Below are 21674 nucleotides of genomic sequence, written 5' to 3' on the forward strand. Positions count from 1 at the left end.
GCCGTGCGTGCAGACGAAGGCAGGCTGGCACACACCGCGGGAGGGCCGGGGGCCCGGGACTGCAGCCATGCATGTCCGCACACACAGGCACACACACGCATAACACACACACACACACACACACACGCATACATACACACACACACAGAAACACACACACGATTTTGTTTCCAAAGTTTATTAAAAATCAAAGAATAGAAAAACTTTACATAAAAATATGTCATTCTGAGCTTCCGTCTCGTTGTGCACACAGGACGGACCGGCACATGATCTCTGTGGTACACCTGCGGGCGGGCCGCGGGGCGGCCGGGCCAGTTCGTCCGGCTCCTGGCGGGGGCACGGAGCGGAGCACGGCCCTGGCCCGGCCCAGGTGGGGAGTCAATATTGCTACTGTGGAGAGATTAGTATACGCCTATCTATCAGTTTATAAATATTGATCAATAGGGTCACAATTTAAATAGCTTTTAAATATTTTGGCTAACTCGTTCATTGGGAACTGCAGAAAACGTGCTGCCCCATGCTGGCGCGTCCCGAGAGACGGCGGCACAGGCTTCTCTCACGCTCCCCACCGGTGGACCCCCTGGACAAGGGCGGGTCAGGGCCCAGGCCCCCACCGCCCGACAGTCCTCCTAGGTTGCTCTTAACAGAACGAAGGCATACTGCGACAGATCCCGCACGGAATCAACATAACCCCTTTCCACGCTCCCCAAGCGGGCGCCCGCCGAGCTCTCGCCCCACCAAGCTCACTTCTGGCACTTCAGATGCTGGATTTGTTGCCGAGTTTAAAAGAACCAAAACCCCAAACTTTAAAACTCCATGGCCGGCGCGAGCTGCCTGGCGGGCCGCGGAGGCTGGGGACAGCCGCCCCCGGCGCCCCGGCCTCCCCGCCCCCAGCCCGGGACAGGAGGCGCCCCCGCGGCCGCGGGGAGGCGGGAGGCCGCACGATGAACCCAACTTAGAAAATGCGACTCGGGAAAGGCTCGAAGCGCGTTTTAAAAAAATCCCTCCCTCCCTTAAATATAACTTATGTGAAAATATGAAATTAAATAAGAAATATCTGAGTTATTGCACAAATCATAAGTTTTCCGTATATACAGAGTGACCAGTCCCACGGCGGCCCTCCGGGCCCCTGCAGCAGCGTCCACACCCGCCCGGCGTCCAGGCGCGGAGCTCGCAGGTGGTGGCCGCGGGCGGCGCTGGTGGGTCCCGTGGGCGCCCCGGCCCCGTCCGCGCGTTGGGGAGGGGGCGGCGCCCGGGGTCACTATCTGCTGAGGCTGACCGGCAGGCTGTCCCGCGTGTGCGTGTGCTTTTTCCTCCTCCAGCCCGTGCGGTTGTACTGGTGGTGTCCCCGGTTCCCGACGGGGGGCCGCACGGCCCCGCTGCCCACGGCGCTGTAGCTGCCCCCCTGGCCGTGGCCATGGCCGTGGGACCCCTTCATGGCCAGCTTCATGCCGCTGTGCTGCTGCGACAGAGAGGAGGGTGGGTCGGGGGCGAGGCAAAGCCCACCCAGGGGGACTCTGCGACCCAGGAGGGAAGGGGCCCCGCACGCACACACGCAATGCACGCGCCTTGCCACAACACGTGTGAGCATGGGAGCCCGGCATGGCCAACTCCGAGTGAGGCCACGTGAGCCCCCATGCGCAGCTGTTGCCCACGCCTGCTGGGTAGGGACCCACCGCAGGGCATGGGGTGCTACACTGGAATGTTCTAGAACACCAGCCTCCTCTGTGCAGGAGGGCCAGACCAGGCACCTAGGGTGAGACGTGCCGGGGGCAAGGAGACGGGGCAGAGCAAGAAATGCCCACTGGCCATGGGACACCCCCAGAACGGGACCGGCCTCATGCTGCAGGGGTGGGGAAGTTCCTCTTGGGGGGGGGGGGGAAGAGCGGCCCAGAGACCCCTGAACCCCACCCACCTCCCCAAATGCGTGTCTGGCATCAGGTTACTGAGCGCCAAGGAAGACACAGCACCTTGATCTGTGCCTCACCCTGAACAGTGGCCGCAGTGCGGTCCGGGTTGCCACCCCCGCCCCTCCCCACGGTGACACCCACCTTGTGGTAGAGGTGAGGGCTGGTGAGTGGGGCGGGTGCCGGTGCGGCCGCCAGCGCCGGGGAGGGCATGTGGTGCACGGCCTTCAGGGCGGGCGTGCCTTCCACGGCCACTTGTCTGCAGGGCACCGAGGCCACCCCCAGCGCGGGCGGGGGGACCGTGAACCTGGTCTGGAACGAAGGGCAGATGGACGTCAGACGGACAAGGGCTCGGGCCGGCAGGAGGGCAGAAGCGCCCGCAGATGAGGCAGTGAGAATGCACAACAGGGGACGCGACATCACACCCCCCCCCCCAACACCCAGGTCCCCGGCACCCAGGACGCAGCAGCTCGACCCTCTGACTGCGGCCAGCAGGGCATCGGGGGTCCCTGCAAAGGGGGACAAGACGGGCACCCACAGCCCAAGCACCACACCGAACTGCACTGCATCCAAGCACCAGGGAGACGCGAGGTGTGGGTCAGGAACTGCAGGGCCAGCACAGCCCCCGCGGGGCTAGGACAGCGGGCGGTGGGCTGGGCTGTCCCCCTCCAGGGCTGGGGCTGTCACAGCCCCGCAGGCCTAGGACTGGGGCCCCCTCCCCGAGCAACTGAGGCACCACTAGTGTCCCCTGAGCACCACCGGTGTGGCCTCTGTACACTGACAGGAGCTGCCACACCTCCAGGGACCCACACTGCAGTGACCCCCCCAACTCATGGCCCCTTCCGCTGCGACCCTCTCCCCCTCCCAACCATAGTGCTCCACTCTCCCGGGGCCTGCGGGCAGCACGGGCACTGAGCACTCAGGCCCTCTCCGGCGGGCGCGTGCGTCCAGGCCGCGGTGCCCAGAAGCAGCTGTCCCAGGGCTGCTCACGTAGCAAACGGTTCCAACTGCCACCATCCACTCAGGGCCTCTTCACTTAGGCAGGACCCAGGGTGCGGCCAGGTGCGAGGCCTCATGCGGGCTCACGCCCACGTCCGATTTGTGGCAACTGGGCATCACGTGCAGGACCCAAAGGATCTGGCCGCACAGCTCGAGAGGGACACGGGTGTCGGGACCGCTGCGGGCACTGCCCGGCCCCCCGATGCTCAGGTGCCCCGTGGGGTCCAGGCGGAGATGTACCTGAGAGCTGGTCGTCACGACTAGCGTCCTGGAGGCTGAGGGCGGGGCCTTGGCACTGGGGATGGGCAGGGCGGCGGGGAGGCTGGCCAGCAGGGGTGCCGAGGCCTGCAGGCTGAACTGGTAAACACTGGGCGTGGTGCAGGCTGGCGTGTCCGAGTCCTGGGGGCAGAAAACACGGGCGGCACTGCAGCCGGCCGGGCGCGCTGCCCAGGTATAGGGGCAGCAGGGACAGGGGCGCCGGCCGGCGGGGGCTTCCTGACGGAGGGGGGCCCAGGAAACGAAGGTGAGGCTCCCACAAGTGTGCCCAGAACAGACACATCCCACCCCGGGGCCGGGAGAGGGGGCCAGGCACTCACGATGTCACTGCCCGAGAGCGAGGACACGGAAGACGCGGAGGAGCCGGAGGACAACAGCTGGTGGCCAGGCAAGGACAGGGTGAGCCGCGGGCCCGAGGGGGACTCGGGCTCCCGGCCCTGCGTCTTGTCGGAGTGGCAGGGGCTCCCTCGCTCTTTGATCTTGATCCTGGTGTCTACAGGAGAGGCCGGGCCGTCAGCACCCCTAGGAACCGCCCGGCTCGGGACGACTGTCCACCCCCAGCCACAGCACGGGAACCCAACCCGGAACCCAACCCAGAAGCCCGAAGACTGAGCAGGGCCCAGCCTGGGTGACCCTCTGGCCTGTGAGGAGCGGACACTTTGTTCCAGAGTCTCGCTGCCCATCGAGGCCCAGGGCAGTGTCCACACGAGTGCGTGCCGTGCTGTTCACAGGTTCCGACATTGACATTGACTCTCGTAGTGCCCGCAACCTCCTCCCTTCCCCAGGGCTCCGCCGAGGGGCAGGGGTGTGCCTTACCCAGGTCAGGCCCTGCATGGACCCTGCTCCCCCACTTCTCCTTGATCCACTGCCGGTAGTCGATCACCTCCTGCGTCACCTTGATGATCCTCCCGAGGGTGCTGCGCAGGATGGTGGGGTCAGGCCGGTGGGCCGGGGGGGGCCCCTCACGCCCACCCAAGGAAGGCCGCAGGGAACACGCGAGATGCTCCCTGACAGAGCATGCGAGACCCGAGGCTGGGCCCGGATTCATGCAGATGCAGGTGGGCTGGCGGCGTCTGAGCATAAGCGCCTGAGATCAGAGCACAGGAAGGGTGCTGCCCCCAAGGAGTCCCTGAGCCAAAATGTGTCTCCACCAAGACACAGGCCATATGAGGGCAGAGGTCGCCAGGCGCCAGCACTGTATCCTGGGGCACAAGACCCCCTGAGCTCTTGGGGCTGAATGGACAGCGCTGCGGGGAGGGTCAAGTCCCAGAGTGGACAGCCCTGGAGGACCGGCCGAGGTCCACAGAACCCCTGGGGCCCAGAATGGACAGCCCTGGGGGCAGGCCAAGACCTAGAGTGGACAGCACTAGAGGACAGGCCAAGGCCCAGTGGACAGTTCTGGGGGACAGGCCGAGGCCCGCAGAGCCACTGCCATGCATAGCGCAGGCCCCCACAGAGACTCCGCCCAACATAGCTGCAGGCCCCACCCCAGGTTCGCGGGCAGGGCCCCTGACCTCTCCGAGTCTCTGTTGGGATAGGACCTGGCGAGCGGCGACACGGCGTGGCTCAGCACAATGTAGGCGTAGTCGAACACCTGCTTCACCTGCATGGCCCCGTACGAGCTGCGGCCCACGTCGTTCCCTGGGCGGAGAAGGCCCATGAGTACACACCCACCCGCCAGCACGGCTGGGGCCCTCCGAGGGCGAGCGAGGGCGGGGCGTCCTCACCGGGCAGCAGCGGGTCCTCGATACACAGCATGGAGGGCCGGTGGCCACTCGTCATGGCCTTCATGAGGTCCTCCTTGGCGATGTAGGCGCCCCCCTCCTTGATGCGGATCCCGGTCTTCAGGTAGTTGAAGTTCCTCCCGTACAGCTCGAAGAACTCCACCAGCAGCATGCCCAGGTTCTCGTCGGCCCTGCGGGCGTCGATCCTTGGGTGCAGCTGGGGGAGCAGGGCAGGGTCTGCGGGGGGGCTCCTCTGGGGGCGGCTTCTCCCGAGACCCCTGGTGAACCGCAACTGCCGGGCCACATCCTGCAGGCCTGGCTTAAGGGGCCCACTTCACGAAGCGGACCCCAAAGGCCGCTGGGTAGGCGGGACACTGTCCCACCCTGGCTCCAGGCGGAGGCACTGGGGCGGCATCTGGGAGGGTCCGAAGCCCAGTCGAGGTCATGGAGGAAGGACGACTGTCCCCCTCCCCTCCCCAGGCAGGAGCCTGTCCAGAGCGGCCAAGTAATGGGGGTGGGAGGGTCCGACAGCAGCTGCCCTGAGCCAAGGGTGGGAGCAGCAGAGAGCACTTGTAAACTAAAGCCACCTGCTGATGCTGAAGTATCGGAAACTACTTTGAAACAAATTGTTACAATGTAGCCCCAGAGTACAAACCCGCTGGTGGATACAGCCACAGTAGTCCCGTCAGCGCAGCCAACAGGGGTCAGTATTAGACCAAAGCTCTCAGTGCTGGGTGCCCTCAAGTCGAACTGAAGGATGGACTTGAACTGGGCGGTCTCTTGGCACAGAGGGGGACAGACCCACGGCCAGGCTATGCTACCCCCCGCCGTGTTCCCATGACAGCAGCTGTGAGCACCACGGGCGGAACCCAGGGGGGCCACTGGCTGCGAACAAGCTCTGGGTGGTTAAGAGCCATGGTGCTGCAGAGAACTGGCCCCCCACCTCAGACCCCATCCTGCCCGGCCACAGGGAAGGGGGAGGGTGGAGAGAACCAGTAGGAAGCGCATGCTGAGGAAAGGGGTCGCCCACCCCAATCTTCCCACTGCTACTGCAGGCCAGGGACCCTCCCCAGCCCCCGGGCCTCCCTCAGTCAGCTGCCCCCCCGCAAGGGCTCTCAGACCAGCAGCGACGTCCCAAAACCCCCTCCAGGGCCTTGCCAGCTGCCAGCAGGGGTGCCCCAGGCTGAGTGTGGCCCAGAACACAGTCGGCCCATGCACACAGCCACTGCACCCCTCTGCGCCCTGGGACCCCAAGGCCACCAGCACCTCCAGCTGCAAAGCCAGACCTCCAGCTCAGGCCGAGACAGGCATGCAGAGAGCACTGAGATGAGAGTCCAGCTGGACCATGCCATAAACGCTGTCCCCCTCTCCTGAGGCACTCAGGGGACTCCTGGCCCTCACCAGGACGGGAGGGACAGACACTCCGGAATGGGCAGCCTTTCCTTGGATCCGGGTGGCCCCAGGCCCGTGAAGACCCAGCTCACAGGTGACCACGAACACTGGCCCTGCGGTCAAGGCTCACCCGCGTCCCATGCTCTCGCCCAATCAGCTACCACGGGTGACCCTGGAGCTGGCGCCCTCCCTGACAGCCAAGAGGCACTGACCGAGGGAGTGGCTCGGCGGCCACCCGAGTCCATCCCGCCGACCGGGCAGAGGCGCACGGGCCCACTCACCTGCAGGAAGCTGATGGCCATTAAAATCAGGCTATACGAGCTGATCCCGCCGGTAAACACTTCGTTCAGGTCCCTCTGCAGCAGGAACTGCTTCAACACTAAAATCAGGTACGGTAGCAGCGAGTATTTCTGCAAAACCAGAGGAAAAGCGTCTTGGTCAGCTCAGCCACTTGTCATCACTGCCCCCCAGATCCCGTCCTACGAAAGCCCAAGCTCGTCACCCAGCAAGAGCAGGTGCTGAGAAACGGCTGGGCAGCTGACGGGGACACGACTAGGAGCCCCTCTGCAAGCGGGCACCCGCGGGGACATGCAGAGTGGGCAGAGCTGAGGGGCAGGGGCAGGGCGGGGGCAGCAGGGCGCCTCCTGCTGGGCATGGGGGTTGAGGTTTGTGCCAGCCTGCAGAGCGGGGGCGGCAGGGGCGCAGGAGAGCCCCAGTAGTGAGGTCCCCGACACAGAAGGAGCTCTGGGCACAGGCACTGGGCGGCCTCTGGGAGGGTCCAAGCCCCAGACAAGGTCACGGAGGAGGATGACTATCCCTGCTCCCCTCCCCGGCAGGAGCCCTTCCAGAGCACCCAAGTAAATCGGAACGGGAGGGTCCAACAGCAGCTGCCCTGAGCCGAGGCCACACATGGGAGCAGCAGAGAGAGCACTCGTAAACACAAGCGGGAGCAGGAGAGCAGGGGAGGGCCAGCAGGCCGGGAGGGGGGGGGGTGGTCCAGGGCAGCCATAGGGCAGACCCCCACCCACCAGCACACCCGGCCCTGGGCCTCCAGCCAGCGGGCACACCTTCATGTAATTCTTGATGAACTCGGCTGCCCGGACGCCCGTCTCCATGTTAAAGCTGATGTCCACCTTGACCTCAGTCTCCTGGTCAGTGAGTTTGATTATCGGGACCTGCCAAGAGTCCATGGGAAGAAGGCTCTAGGACGCGACTCTCCCAGGGGTCCAGCGCTGAGGGCAGCTGTGCCTTGGGGACTCGCTGCCAGATGTGAAGAACGAACTGGAAAGGGACTGGGCCTCACTCATCCCCACTGGCCAGCCTCAGCCCTCGCTGGGAGCACATGCATCCCCACCACTGCCTGTTCCGTGCGCGTGCGTGTGCATGTGTGTGCATGTGCATGCGTGTGCATGTGTGCGCGTGAGCCTGTGTGACCATGTGTGTGCATGTGAGCACGTGTGTGCATATGTGCGTGCATGTGTGTGCGTGTGCATGTGCACATGTGCTGGGGCACAGGCACTGCGGGCAGAAGATAGAAGTCCACTCGCACCCAGGTCTCTGCCTCACCACAAAGGCTGGGAAGGGGAAGGGCAGGTCCTGGTTCTCAAATCATCTTTGTGGAAGATCTGAAAACGTTCAAAGTCATTCCGGAAGCACCTCCTGCCCCAGCACTGTGGCGTCGGGGGCCGGGGCATGGTGCAGCGGGCTGGAACATAAACTCTGCAGCCGGACCCTGGGCTCGACTGCCCATCTCCCCCATGGCCCCAGCACCACCAGGCGCGACCCCTGAGCATGACCAGCTGTAGCTCCAGAAAACAAAAACCCATCTGGGTTCCAGTCTTCGCTAAACCCAGGGACGAGGAGGCAGCTCAGAAGCCCTTGGCCAGCGAGCACCATAGAGCACTGGGAACTATGCCCCGACACCAGGCCCTCCTGAAGCAGAGGGCACCCACACAGCAGGCCAGGGCAGCGCGGGGGGAAAAGGCACACAGACGCAGGCTTGGCACCAAGTCCCGGGTGGGGCGGGGAGGGGAGCAGCCACGCTCCCGAGATGCCCAGAGTGGCCCATCTCCCCGCAGCGGGCATTGCCCGGCCCGCGCCCACTCACCGTGGCCTTGTCCAGCACCTTGATGGAGCCCGGCTCGGCCACGCTGTGCTTCCGCAGGGCCTGCTCCAGCTGCTGCAGCGGGGGCCGTTCCCACTTCCCGAAGACCACCAGGTCGATGTCACTGCGGACAGAAGGCCACCGGGGCCCTTCAGGTCATGGGTCGCTCTGGGAGGACATGGCGTGGACAGGCCGCCCCGAGGCCTGTGGGGCCCCAGGGTCACAAGGGCCCACCTCGAGCCTGAGCCATCCGGGCCGGGCAGCCCGGGGTCGGATCCCGGCCCACCCTCACAGTGCTCAGTCGGGAATACCTGAAGCACAGGGAAGTGATGGGGAAACCGGGGGTCCTTCACCAGGTGAGACTTCCTGAGACCAAGCGTGTGGGAGCCCTTTTCTATAGAAGAAACGTCCTCATAAAACATCCCTAACTCGAGGGGGCCAGAGCAACAGCACAGCGGGGTGGGCGTTTGCCTTGCACGCAGCCGACCCGGGTCTGATTCCCAGCATCCCATATGGTCCCCCAAGCACTACCAGGAGTAATTCCTGAGTAAAGAGCCAGGAGTAACCCCTGTGCATCTCCAGGTGTGACCCAAAAAGAAAAAAAAAAATCCCTAACTCGATTCTGTGGGCACCTTCTAAAACCAAGCTCCCTGCACTGCAGTTCCTGGTCTCATCTGAGGTCACACAACTCACGGGGGGGTGGTCTTTAAGGTAAACCTATGGTTATAGCACTCGTCTGGGGGTCTCCTTCATACCCACAGACCCGATTATGTTAAAATTCCTCAGGCAAAAAAGAGTCACAAGAAGAAAACATCTAGGCATAGGAACGAGTTTACAAACACCGTCAGAAGTACTGGCCAGGCCAGCCGAGGTGGGACACAGGAAGGACGTGAGCCTCGTCCACGGCTGGCCCCCTCGGGGCCCCCGTGCACAGAGCCAGGAGACCCCCCAAACAAAACCAGAGTTGGCGGGAGACATACTCTAGCCTGCCCAGGCAGGGTCCTCCCCACAGGTGGGCAGGAGAGCAGAGGCCATCACCCCCCCCCCCACACACACACACACACACACAGCACACTCACCTCGTGGGCAGGTAGAGGCCTGTGCTGAAGCTGCCGAAGATCTGCACCTGCAGGGTAGAGGCTGGCTGAGCCCAGGGCCTGTCCCAGCCTCCCGACCCCCAAGACCCTCAGCCCAGGGCCCTTCCACAGCCTCCCAGCCCCCCGAGACCCCTCATCGCTAACTGGAGGAGGAGCGAGTCAGCCGGAGAGGAGCTTGGAGGCCTCCCCCAACACACACATACGCAAAGCCAGGCCCTCCCAGAGCTGCTCTCGGCAACCTTCTGCCTCTAGACGGACAGCGGGTGCAGGGCTGTCCCGGGGCTGGTCTCTGGGCAGGGGGGCGTCCCCCGGGGGTTGTGTGGCCCCATCCACCGGCCCCTCCCCGCGTCTCTCCCCCGCTCAGGGCCCCGGGGTGAATGGCGCTGCCTGGACCACCGGCGTGTGGCACCCCCAGGCCGTGTCCCCGCCCTGCCAGCACAGATACCCACGTCGGCCGTGGGCCACAGGTCCTTGACCACCGTCTCGATGCGCTTCACCACGTCCCGCCTCATGGCTGCCTCCTCGGGGCAGGGGGACATGAAGTGATAGAAGTCGATGATCTCCTCGTGCAGCCTGCGGGGACAGGGTGGAGCATGTCGGGGTGGACCTGGCCAGTCCAAGACGGCCTATCCCTCACGGCTGCACCGTGCCGGGGACGAGATCCCGCGTCCGGGAGCCCCGGGGGAAGACCTGCTCCTGCAGGGGCCCCAGCGCTGGCACAAGACCCGGCGACAGTGCCAGGCCAAGGCACGCTCCGCAGGGAGCGCCAGAGACCTGGGACTCGGGGCTGTCCTCACAAGCCCCCTCACGCGGGGTCAGAGCACAGGAAGGGAAGGGTCAGAGCCCCCAAGAGTGAGGACGGTGAGACTGCGCAGTCGGAGGGGGCCAGAGGGACAGTTCAGTGGGGAGACCATAGCCTCATGCGGGCCGACCTGGGTTCGGTCCCTGGCATCCCGGATGGTCCTCGAGCACTGCCAGGTAAGGCCCCAAGGCACTGCAAGAAATGAAAGCAGCTGGCGGGGGCTGTGCTGGCAGGCGTTCAGCAGGTTTCCTCCGGGCGGTGCGTTTGCCCTGCCCTCCTCTGGGGTCCAGGGACCCCTGGCCCTGCCTGGTCGGGCCGCAGAGGCAGGGGTGCAGCTGGTCTCTGACTCACCCCACTCCGTCCCCTGCAGGACAGCGGCCCGGACCCTGCTTCCCACACAGCTGGGACTCGGCAACCCGACAGCCACCTGAGGGGGCGGGTGGGGTGCAGGAGAGGCCTGTGGTGAGGGGGACACAGGGCCTGGCTGTGAGGGGGGCGGGGGTCCGCTGCCGGCCTGGGACATCCATGAGGAAGCTGACCCAAGCGGGTGGCCTCCGCAGGCAGGGCCAGGCTCTGGGGAAGCTGTGTCCCGGGCCTCATGGGCGAGGCAGAGATTGGACAGGCCACCAGCAGGGCAGAGACGGGGCCAGGCCAGGCCCACGATAAGGGCACAGGGGTCCGCGGTCCCCCCTCCTGAATACACAAAGCGCACCAGGGAACACAGCAGGCCCAGGGGCCACGTCGGGGGAGCCGCACCACCTGCAGACGACAGCCCCCGACGGACAGAAAACAGCAGTAGCCTCAGAACACACAGCCCAATGCCCCAGCCCCATCCTCTCTGTCCAGCACTGGACCCAGAGGACCTAGGCCCACAAGTGCGGCCCAGGGGCATGGCTCCCTCCCAGGAAGCAGACAGGACGAAAGGATGGCCCAGACATAGTCACAGCCCCAAGCAGCCCCGAGGACCCCCTGGGGAGGGTCAGAAAAGAGGCGACATCCCAGGGGCAGCCGTCCACTGACCAAAGGCCAAGACAATCTGCAGTGCTGGGATCCAAGGGCTGACCCTGAGCTCCAGGACTCGGGGCATAAAAGGGTGCAGGAAAAGCACCCCAGAAAGATCTGGAAACTCCGACACTCCCCAAGGAGGCGCGGCTGTCAAGGGAACCTGGGTGTCCTCAGGGGCAATGGGGGGGGCGGGGGGGGGGAGCAGGGAGCATGCTTTCTCGGGGGCGTCTGGTTGACGGTGGGGTCAGCCACCTAGAGGCGGGAGACCAGGAGGCTCCCAACCTTTGCACACCCGCACCCCGCGGGGAACGAGCACTGCCAGGGCCCGCGGGAGCCACGGCAGGCTGTTCCCCATCTGCCTGACCGGACAGTGCCCTCCACCGCTTCCTGTGGCGCTAACTCCCAGGCTTTCGGACCCACACCAGGCCCACGCCAGGTCGCAACCCAAAGGAGCCTCCAAACCCAGCACCGCCGGGGCGGAGAGTAAGAGACTCCAACAGGGGGCCAGCGACGAGGGCAGGAGGCGACAGGCACAGGGACAGCTCCCTTGATGGAGCCACCTCGAGGCTCGCCCACAGGCCTGCCCCAGCCGGCCATCCTCTCTCGGGCCTGTCCTGCTCCTTCTGGGCTGCACACGAGTGCCCTGGGGGCCGGAGCGACAGCACAGCGGTGGAGGGCATTTGCCTTGCACGCAGCCAACCTGGGTTCAATTCCCGGCATCCCATATGGTCCCCCCGAGCACCGCCAGGAGTAATTCCTGAGTGCAGAGCCAGGAGCAACCCCTGGGCATTGCCAGGTGTGACCTAAAAGCAAAAAAAAAAAAAAAAAGTCCCCTGGGAGTCGGGAGTAAAGTGCTGGTTGGGAGGCCCACGGGCACAGCAGGTGGGGCTCAGGGCAGGCGTGGGAGGAAGGGAAACCACCCAGGCGTCCAGGCGTGAGCACGTATGCAAGGCAAGCCCCTCGCCCAGCCCCACTGCCACCTGGGTTCTGTCTCCCTTCCTAGCCTGGGTGACAGTCAGGGGGTGAGGATAGGGCAGGGTTCCCTTCAATAGTGCGCCCACACGTGTGCTCCCCGGGGTCACTCACAGGGCCGGGCTGGGAGCCAGAGACACAGTCCAGGCACACGATGCCTAGGAGTATGGGGGCCTCGAGCCCAGAAGGCTCCTCCCTGCCTGGCGCCTGGACCGACAGACCTCACACTCACTTGTACTCACACTCACAAGCACACACACACTCAGAGGCAGTTCCTTCCCACTGGGTGTCCGGGCTCCAGACCTTCCATCACATTCACACACGCACATTCACACCCACACTCAAACATCAACACTCACAGCCACACTCACACCCGCACCCACTCACACCCACACTCAGTCACACCCACACCCACACCCGCACCCAGAGGCGGCTCCTCCTCCAGTGCCCGGCCCCGCAGGCCAGTGGGCAGCTCTCCGGGGGCACACTCGGCCTCAGTGCCCAGACAGATGTGCTGCTGCTCCCGGGGGAGCCGGGGACACTGAACAGGACCCTTTGCAGGCCCTGCAAGGGCCCCTGCTCTGCATTTCTTGGCATTTCAGAGTTTTCCTTCCATTTCTAACAATTCCACGTTCCGTGACGAGGCGCCCAGTGGAGTCTGTATCTGCCCTCGGGGCACGGCGAGCCCCGGTCCCGCTGCCGGCCCGGCCCTCGCTAAGCCGCACACAGACCTCGGGGCCTCGGCCTCCCAGTGGGCCCAGGATGGCGGCTGATGCCTAACTACTCTTTATTAAGACTGGCTGAAGGCTACTGACACCTAGCGAGTCTCTCACGACCAGCTGCATCTGGGCTCAGCTGCTGGGTTAAGGGCTGGAGCAAAGGTTTCGCGTGTGGGAGCCCCAAGTTCAATCCACGGCAACAGATGTTCTGAGCACTGGCGAGGAGCAGCTCCTAGGCACCAGCAGGAGTCTGTCCCGAAAGGGGCCGAGCTAGAGGCAGTGGGAAAGGCCTCCAGCACCGTGCTCCCCTCACAGCACATGCCCACGAGTGTCCTCGGGGCGATGAGGCGGTGCCCAGTGGCCCCAGGGCCACCCCTGGCCCAGAGTCCTCTTCTCCTGAGCCTGCAGGACACTCACAGGAACGGAACGGGTGCTGCTCTCTCGGAGAACCGCGGCGGCGAGCACTGCCGGGAGCTCCCGTGCGCCTCGGCCAGCTCACGTCATTGGCCTATCTGGGCTCCGTCTACAGGCGCAGCCGCCCTGTCAGCGGGCTACCAGAGGCAGGGAGGGGCCTGTGGGGCAGCTGGCACACAAGGCCGCACCCAGGGCCACGCTGGGGCCACACCCTGAGCCACGCTGGGGCCACACACAGAAATACACTGCGGCCACATGTGGAATCCGCGCGGGGCCCTGGCCAGGCCAACCAGGAGAGACGCAGCGTTCACCCCCTACCCCACTCCAGCAGGAAAGCCACGCTGGGGAGCACCCAACCAGGAGCTGCCTGCGGCCGCACAGCTTACAAACACAGTGGCCTCTGAAAACACACAGTCGCAACCTCGAGCTTTGCAGGGGCGACCCGCGGGGGAACACAGCTTCGTGGGTGCCCGACTTCCGACTGACTTAAGACAAGCTACCAAATCACTTTCAAATAAACGCCTAAGCGTGCCCCAGCTCTGCCTGCCCGAATGCAAGGCTGAGTCCCGTTTAAGAGTTGGAACTCCGTTCCTCGGGTGCACACCCGGCGTATCCCAAGTACCTGGTGGCCGGTGCGCGGGGTGGCAGCAGAACGTATCCCTCTCATCTACGGGACCGTCTCGTGGGGCCCGGGTCCGCGTCCCCAGCACTCGCCAAATCTCCACACACACCAGGCATGCTGGCGGCTAGTACAGAGAGAGAGCGGCGCCTACTGAGACCCCTTCCAGAGGACATGGCACAGGGAGAGGGCAGGGCGGCCGCTGGTGGCACAGCACCGGGCCTTGCCGCGACCCACTCTACGGTGCGCAGGGTGGGCCTGGCTCTGAGGGCTGGGGGCCTCTCCCGGGCGGCGCTTCCGCCTCCAGCGGTCTCCGGGAGGACGCTCCGGCAGAGAGGGAAAGTCTCTAAACTTTCAGAACCCAGCGAGAGGCATTTTTCCGTCCAGCTGGCAACAAGAAGCCCCAGACTTTTGGTTTCAATTTCCTCAGTGGACGGGAGGAAAGGAAAGGGCCTTTGTAATCCCTCATGTGACGTGCCCACAGCGCGTCCAAATTTCCCAGTCAACACGCCGCGAGGGGTCCAGCAGCTCCCCACACCCGCACACGTCAGGACGCTGAGCCTCAGTGCCCGGGACGGCGCCTACCCAAACCGGAGGTCACGTGGACACCAGTTCCGGGGGCCCTCGGCCATCGGCCAGGGGGCCCGGTCAGCTCAGCTCCGGCACTGTCCACCTGAAGCGAGGCCACAGACAGGCCCAGTTCCACAGGAAGGTCCAACTCGGACACGGGCTCAAATCCAGCCTGACACCTCTGCTCTAACTGGCACAGATGCTCAGCCGGAAGCCCCCCAGAGCCCTGAGTGTCCGGGGAGTCGTCCACATGTGTGATGACTGGTTGGGACACAAGAGTCACCCCCTGACGCCGCTCCTCAACTTAGCTCACTGAGAGGACCTGTTTCTTGTGAGACTAGAGGCTTGCGCCCCAGAAGGCACGGGGCAAGGGTGCCCACACCCCCGCCAGGAGCCTGCCTGGCAAAACTTCATTCTCCACCACAGGGAGCTCTGGAACCCCAGGCCTGACTCTGACAAAACCTGACTCTGCACACTGGAAGTCAGCTCCTGGCTGTGGGGGAGAAAGTCCACTCTGAGGGGAGGGTCACTCCCACCACCACGACAGGTCTCACGTAGGAGAGCCCACGCACTCTAGAGCATTGAGTCCGGAAAGGGAGAAATACCAATGCTTAGCCTCTTACCACAAACCACAGCAGTGTATGCGGGCCCAGCCAGCTCTGGGCCGTACACACACCCTCGGGGCTGGAACTGATGCCCCCACCAACAGAGGGGCAAAGCAAACAGGACAGAAACCACGGGCTGCCTGCCCGCTCTCCCCTCCCTCCCCGCCATCACTCCTTCCGATCCACGGGGTTCCAGAATGTCAGCATCATCTGAAATCTCCCAAGGTGAGAGACACAAGCTCCCACCACATGTGACGGCTCAAGGAATTAACCTGGACCTAATCCACAGGATTAGGGATGCAAAGAGTGACCCATCTGGGAATTAAAACTCCATGCCCACACACCCGCCCAGAAGCCTTCAGGAAACGTCAGTTCACCTCTCCGTTCAGTTTCCGATGAGGTTTGGCTCGGTGGCACACAGTGACCGCTCTGGAAAACAACACGGACACGTCTAAAACACCAAGAGGTAAGCTTCCACCTGACCCCGCAATTCCACTGCTTAGCAAACACCCTAAGGCCCAAAAACACTATTTTGAGAAGACAATTTATGCTCCAATTTTCATTGCCACGCAGTTCACAACAGCCAAGATCTGGAAACATCCCAACTGTCCAAGAGCAGACGACTGGAAAGAGAAACTGTGATATATACATATATATATATATACGATGGAATACTACTCGGCTATTAAAAAGAAGATGGAACCGTGCAGGTTGCTGCCTCATGGATGGAACTGGAGAATACCATGTTGAATGGCTTCAGCCAGAAGGAAAGGTGCAGCTACAAAATACTCCCTTCCCATATGTGAGGTATAGAGAAACACAGTAAAGAAGTAACAAACGCCCAAAGGCAATAGAACCTGAGACCTGGTCCACAGAGCCGACCTTTCTGAAGGCAGGAACCCGGGGGGGGGGGGGGGGGGGGGGGCAAACAGGGTGGGGACTGCAGCTGGAGCTGCCCTGGGCATGAAACCCCGTCACCGACCACACCATAAAGCAAGGCACCTCCAACCAAACTAGCACCCGTCTATTTAAACTCTAGACTTAGCATCAAAGCGAACTGTGGTGTCTTCCCTCCACAGGACAGTCTGCTAGTAGGTCCTTCCACCCACCCGTCCCCCAACACTGGCCGGGGGACTGCAGTGTGCCTGGCACTGGGAAGGCCGCCCCTTTCCCAGGGGACCAGAGAAGCAAAATGGACAGCGCGTGCAGGGGCCGGGGTAACTCACGGGGGGGGGGGCGGGTGGAGAGGGGGCTGACGCGAGTGTGACCCCCCAGCCTCAGAGGGTATGACCCCCCAAAAAGGAAACTAAGAAAAGCAGCAGGGTCCTGGGCGAGGACCCTCCCCTGGCCCTGGGCTGCAGCACAAATGTCAAGGGGCCTGGGGGTACAGACAGTCCTTGGGGAGCTGGGGAGTCCCAGCACAGTGCCCTCTGCTGCTGTCTGGGGTGGGCTCAGAGGCTGCAGGCCTGCGGGTACTGGGAGGAGAAGCGTCCAGGCACCCACGGGGCAGCAAACACGAAGCTCAGCTGCAACCCCCAACTCCCCACCTGCTTTCCCACGCCCGTGCCCCTCGCTGAGCCCTCTTTCTAGGAGGCTGAACCCCCACACAAAGCCCTGGCCACAGGAACCCTGCAGGCACCGCCGAGGCCCCGCTGGCCGCCAGCTGGGACCCAGGACTCTGGCCAGTGGGGGGGGGGGGGGGGGCAGAAACGGGCTTGACCGGGGCAACGGGTGCAGCTGAGATGGCCCTGAGCACCGACTCCCCAGAACTAGGTCAGCAGCCAGAGACACGGGGGTGGACGCGCCCACACAGACCTGCAGGGGAAACGGTACCTTGGACCCGATCCCTGAACCGGCTGCAATCACAGGGTTAGTGTCAGGGGTGCCCAGGTCAAGTCCACCCACCTGTTCTCACTCGGGAGGCAGCCGGGCGGGCAAACCACCTTCCGGAAGGGCCCCTCTGCACAGCGGCCTGCAGCCCGCCCTCTAACCCACGTTCCAGACCCCACCTCACCCCACGGTGTGATCCTGACATCACGTCCGGGCATGGAGGCACCTCGGCATCCCCCTTCGGGCAAGCAGCAGCCTCTTGTTAGGGGAATGGAACACTGCCCAGGAGCGAGGGACGAGCGCAAGGAGGCCTCAAGGCCCGGACCCAGCAGGGTGGCATGAGAGTGCTGGGCCCATGCCCCCATCTGCTGGACATGGTCTCTCTTGCCCAGGTCTGGGAGAGCCCCCCCCCCCCACCCCACAATCCTCTACCATGGCACAGAGCTGACCTGTGGTCACTGGGGGCGGGAACAGCCACTGCACACCCCTCGGACCCAGCTCCCCCAGGGCCTCTCCCATCCTATAAAGTGAGGTGCTGTAAGCTGGCGGAGCTAGAGGGAGTGTAGATCAGTGGCATGCGCACGCTGCCCACACCCTCGGGGCAGAGGCCCAGGCGACAGCGTATGTCCTTCAGCTCCCAAAGGCTGAAGGCCAGGGCACTGACCCTCTCCACTTTCCCCTGTTGGTCCCGGACGCCCAGGAGGAAGCAGGTGACCCGCAGCCCAGGTCAGTCTCATGTGCGTGTGCAAGGCCAGGCCACGAGTGCCCTGCAAGACCGCTCCTTCCCCCACCAGGCCCCTCTTTCCAGAAACGTCTGTCGGGACAAGGCAGTCTCCTTGGCAGCAGCTTCTTCCGCATAGACCCCACTTGGCCCTTCTCGCCCCTGCTTCCCTTTGGAGAGCATCGGGTGCAAACATGGTGGCCGTGGCACGCTCCAGGGAGCAGGGCTCTGGGGACACTTCACCCGGCCAGGCCCATTCACTCACTCAAGGCTGGCAGAAAAGTTATGGGGGGAGGGGGGGCAGGGCGAGACTCCCTGTCTTCGGAAGCGAGGGGGGGAGGGGTCAGGGAGAGACCCCAGCCTTCAGAGGCGTAGAGGGGGACAGGGAGAGACCCCTGCCTTCAGAGGCGCAGAGGGGGCAGAGAGAGCCCACCCCGCCCTCCAGGCCAGCAGGCCGGTTGGTTTCTCCAGGCAGGGCAGCAAGTGGGCAGCCCCTAGGCCAGGTGGGGAAAGCAGACCCACAGGAGAGAAGACAAGGGAAATGAGCAGCAGCCTGGACCGTGCAGCCCCAAAGCTCAACTTAACGGGCCAACTGAGGGGTCAGCAGCACCCAGAAGGCCTGCCGCTCAGGACCCCTCTAGCGGTACTGGGCAATGCCCTAGGAGCAGGGCCGCACCCCCTCAGGCGCCCCTGGCAGCCTCTGACAGGAGGGAAGCCCCGTCTGCCTGACCACCGGAGCTGCTGTGAAGCCGCGGATCTGAGCAGCCAACCACCGCCCCTGCCACGGTGCCCGGCCCAGCACCCGGCCCGCGCCAGCACCTATCAACAAAAGGATGCAGCGGGGCGCCCCGAGGGGAAGCCTAAGCCGGGCACTGGCACGGGAGTGTGATGCGGGACCTGCTGGGGACCAGGAGGGCAGGTGGGCTCCTCCCTGCAGACCGGAGGGGGACAGTGTCCGGACCCCGGGCTCGGACTGGCAGCAGCCCCGCCGGGTGTGGACTGCAGGCTCGGGCGCCCGGACCTGCCGCACCGGGCAACGCGCAGACCCCAGCACGGCGGGCCCACGTCCCGCCCCAACAGCACCGACCACCACCGGCCCGGTAACCACCCAGCAACGGGGGGGCCTCCGCCGGACAACCCTGCAGCCCTGGCAAGCCCTCGGCGCCCGGACAGCAGCACGGAAGCCCGCGTCCACGCCGGCTCGGCAGCCGCACCTGGCCGCGCGGCCACACCCCCAGCGTGGTCGGCGGCGAGCGGCCTCCGCAGTGCCACCGCGCCGCCCCCTAATCAGGCCCCGCTGGGTGGGCGCGGGCGCTCCGGGACCGCCCGGGCCGGCCCGAGGATGCGCCGGTTCCGGGGAACACCCCAACCGCCGGGAACGGCTCTTCCGCCGGCCCCCGCCCGGGGTCCCGCCGCGGGGTCCACGCGGGGCGGGCCCGGGGCGCGCGGGGCCCGGGGAGCGCGCGGGGGCCGCGAGGGGCGCGCGGGGGTCCGCGGGGCGCGAGGGGCGGGCCGCGCACTCACCCCTGGATGCCGGCGCTGTAGGCGCGGCCCTTCCACGGCGTGCCCGGCCGGGGCGCCTGCGGCCCGGGGCCGCCCCCTCCGCTGAGCGCGGCCGCGCGGCTGCCGGACAGCAGGTAGTTGAGGCCGTAGGTGCTGGCCTTGTTCTCGCGCTTCCGCCGGCCCGGGGGCGCGCGGGGCTGCGGCGGGGACGCGGCGGGCGCGGCCGGCCCGAAGTGGAAGCAGGCGGCGGCCGGCCGGCCCAGCGACGCGCCGCTGGACGACGACGAGCAGCCGGGGCTCTCGGTGCCCGACTCGGCGTTGGACGACGACGACGACGACGACGACGACGACAGCGACGGCGACTTGTGCAGGCGCCGCGCGCCGTCGGGCCCGAGCGCCGTCAGCAGCGCGGGGGGCAGCGCGGCGGGGCCGGGCGCGGGCGCGGGCGGCGCGGGCGGCGCGGGGCCGGGCCCCCCGGGCGCCCCGGGCCCCCCGGGGCCCCCGCCGGCCCCGCCGCCCGCGCCCCGCCCGGCCGCCCCCCCGCGCCGCCGCGGCCGCGGGGTCCAGCGCCGGCGAGTTGAGGCAGAAGTAGGACGCGAAGCCCGAGGCGCCGCGGCCCACGCCCTGCGACGTCTCCCAGATCTGCATCCACAGCGCATTGGCCGGTCCCTTCTGCTCCGGCTGGATCCAGGCCACGCGCGGATCCATCCACGCGCCGCCCGCGGGCCCCGCGCCCGCCGCCGCCGCCGCCGCCGCCGCCCGGCCCCGCCCCCGCCGCGCCCCGAGCCGGGCCGCGCGCCGACGCACGGCGGCCGGACGGACGGACGGACGCACGGACGCACGGACGCACGGACGCCCCGGCCTGTGCGGCTCGGGCGGGCGGCGCGGGGCGGCGGAGCAGGGCTGCCGCGGGACGGGCCCTGGGCGGGCGCGGGGCGGCCGGCGGGGGCGGGGGCCGCCGAGCGCGCCAATCGGCGCCCGGGACGCCGCGCCCGCCCCGCCGCCACTGCGCACGCGCCGCGCCTTTCAAACCCGCTCGGCCCGGCCGCCGCCGGCGTTACGGCGCCTGCGCGCGGCGGGCGGGGGCGCGCGCGGACGGGGCCGGGCCGGGCCGGGCGGGGCGTGCGGCGCTCGGGGTCCGGCCTCCGGGCTAGGCCGCGCCCGGGCGGGCGGGCGGCGCTCGGGCCCCCGCGGCCTGGCCAGGCGGGGCACCCCCGGGTGCCCCTCCGGAGGAGGCTCCCGCTGCGGGCTGGCCGCGCCGCCCCGGCCCGGCCCGGCGGGAGTGTGCGGGCGCCCGCGCGCGGCACCTGCGAGGCCCGGAGCCGCTGCCCCCGCCCGTCCCGCCGCGGGGGCTCCGCTGCCCTGGCAGCCCCCACTGCGGGCTCCGGGGCTGCGCGGGGACGCGACTGCCTGCCGGGACCGGGCCGCCTCCCACCCCCGCTGCGGAGGGGACGCCTTCACCCCTGCACGCGCCGCTGCCCGCCCCTCACCCAGCCCGCCGGCCCCAGCCGCGCGCACCCCCCAACACACACACACCGTACACCACACACACACACACCATAGACCATATGCACACTATACACACCACACACACACCATACACACACACCCGTACACCACACCCCATATACACACAATACACCATACACTATACACATCACACACACCACACCATACACCATGCACACACACCACATGTACCATACACACACCTCAGATACATCAAACACCATATACACACCACAACACACACCACAAACACATCGAACATCATACACACACCACATATACATTACACAACCACACATACTTCTAAGCCCGTTTTGGTTTTTGGGTTTTCTTCGGCGGTTCTGTTTGTTTGGGCAGGTCTCACATGGCTATGCAGGGCTCTGCACACAGGGAATCTCACCTGCTGGGCTGGGGCGGGGCATGTGGAGTCCGGGGGCTGAGCCAGGACACGTGCCTTCCCGCTGTCTCAGTCCCACCTGTGAAGCTGCTGTGACAGGGAGCCTCAGTTTCCCGTGCTCCATGCTGGCCCCATATGCTGGCATTTTCTGCTGATTCGGCTTCTTTAAACCATCAGCTCAGGGGCCAGTGTGGCAGTTCAGCCTAGGACATCTCTCTTGGATGTGGAGTCCTGGGTTAAATCCCTAGCTTCACACACACTAATAAAATACAATTCTTTTCTTTCTTTTTTTTTTTTAATTGAATCACCATGAGATACACAGTTACAAAGTTGTTGGTAATTGGGTTTCAGTCGTAACAATGTTCCAACACTCTTCTTTCCCTCCTTTCCCGCTGAGTGTTCGTTTCCAACACTGTCACGGTGGCCCCTTCTCTGTCCAATGCCCTCCCACCACCATTGTGGTAAGTCTCCAACCGCTTCATTTCTATGCTACTTGGGTGTTGGTCTCG

At 65.5% G+C, this 21674-nt stretch overlaps 1 protein-coding gene across 1 annotated transcript; it reads right to left on the reverse strand.

Moving 5' to 3' along the window:
- Positions 1-252: 252 nt before the first annotated feature.
- TENT4A (terminal nucleotidyltransferase 4A) lies at positions 253-20019 on the reverse strand. The gene is given in 14 exon segments (XM_056109038.1): positions 253-1462; positions 2052-2219; positions 3147-3305; positions 3503-3675; positions 3999-4099; positions 4697-4823; positions 4910-5123; positions 6580-6708; positions 7366-7473; positions 8406-8526; positions 9482-9528; positions 9949-10072; positions 19281-19798; positions 19800-20019. Coding segments are annotated over 14 exon segments (2358 nt in total). The 5' UTR covers positions 19968-20019; the 3' UTR covers positions 253-1261.
- Positions 20020-21674: the final 1655 nt, after the last annotated feature.

This window comes from Sorex fumeus, unplaced genomic scaffold (assembly GCF_029834395.1).
Source record: "Sorex fumeus unplaced genomic scaffold, SorFum_2.1 ptg000264l, whole genome shotgun sequence".
NCBI classification, from domain to species: domain Eukaryota; kingdom Metazoa; phylum Chordata; class Mammalia; order Eulipotyphla; family Soricidae; genus Sorex; species Sorex fumeus.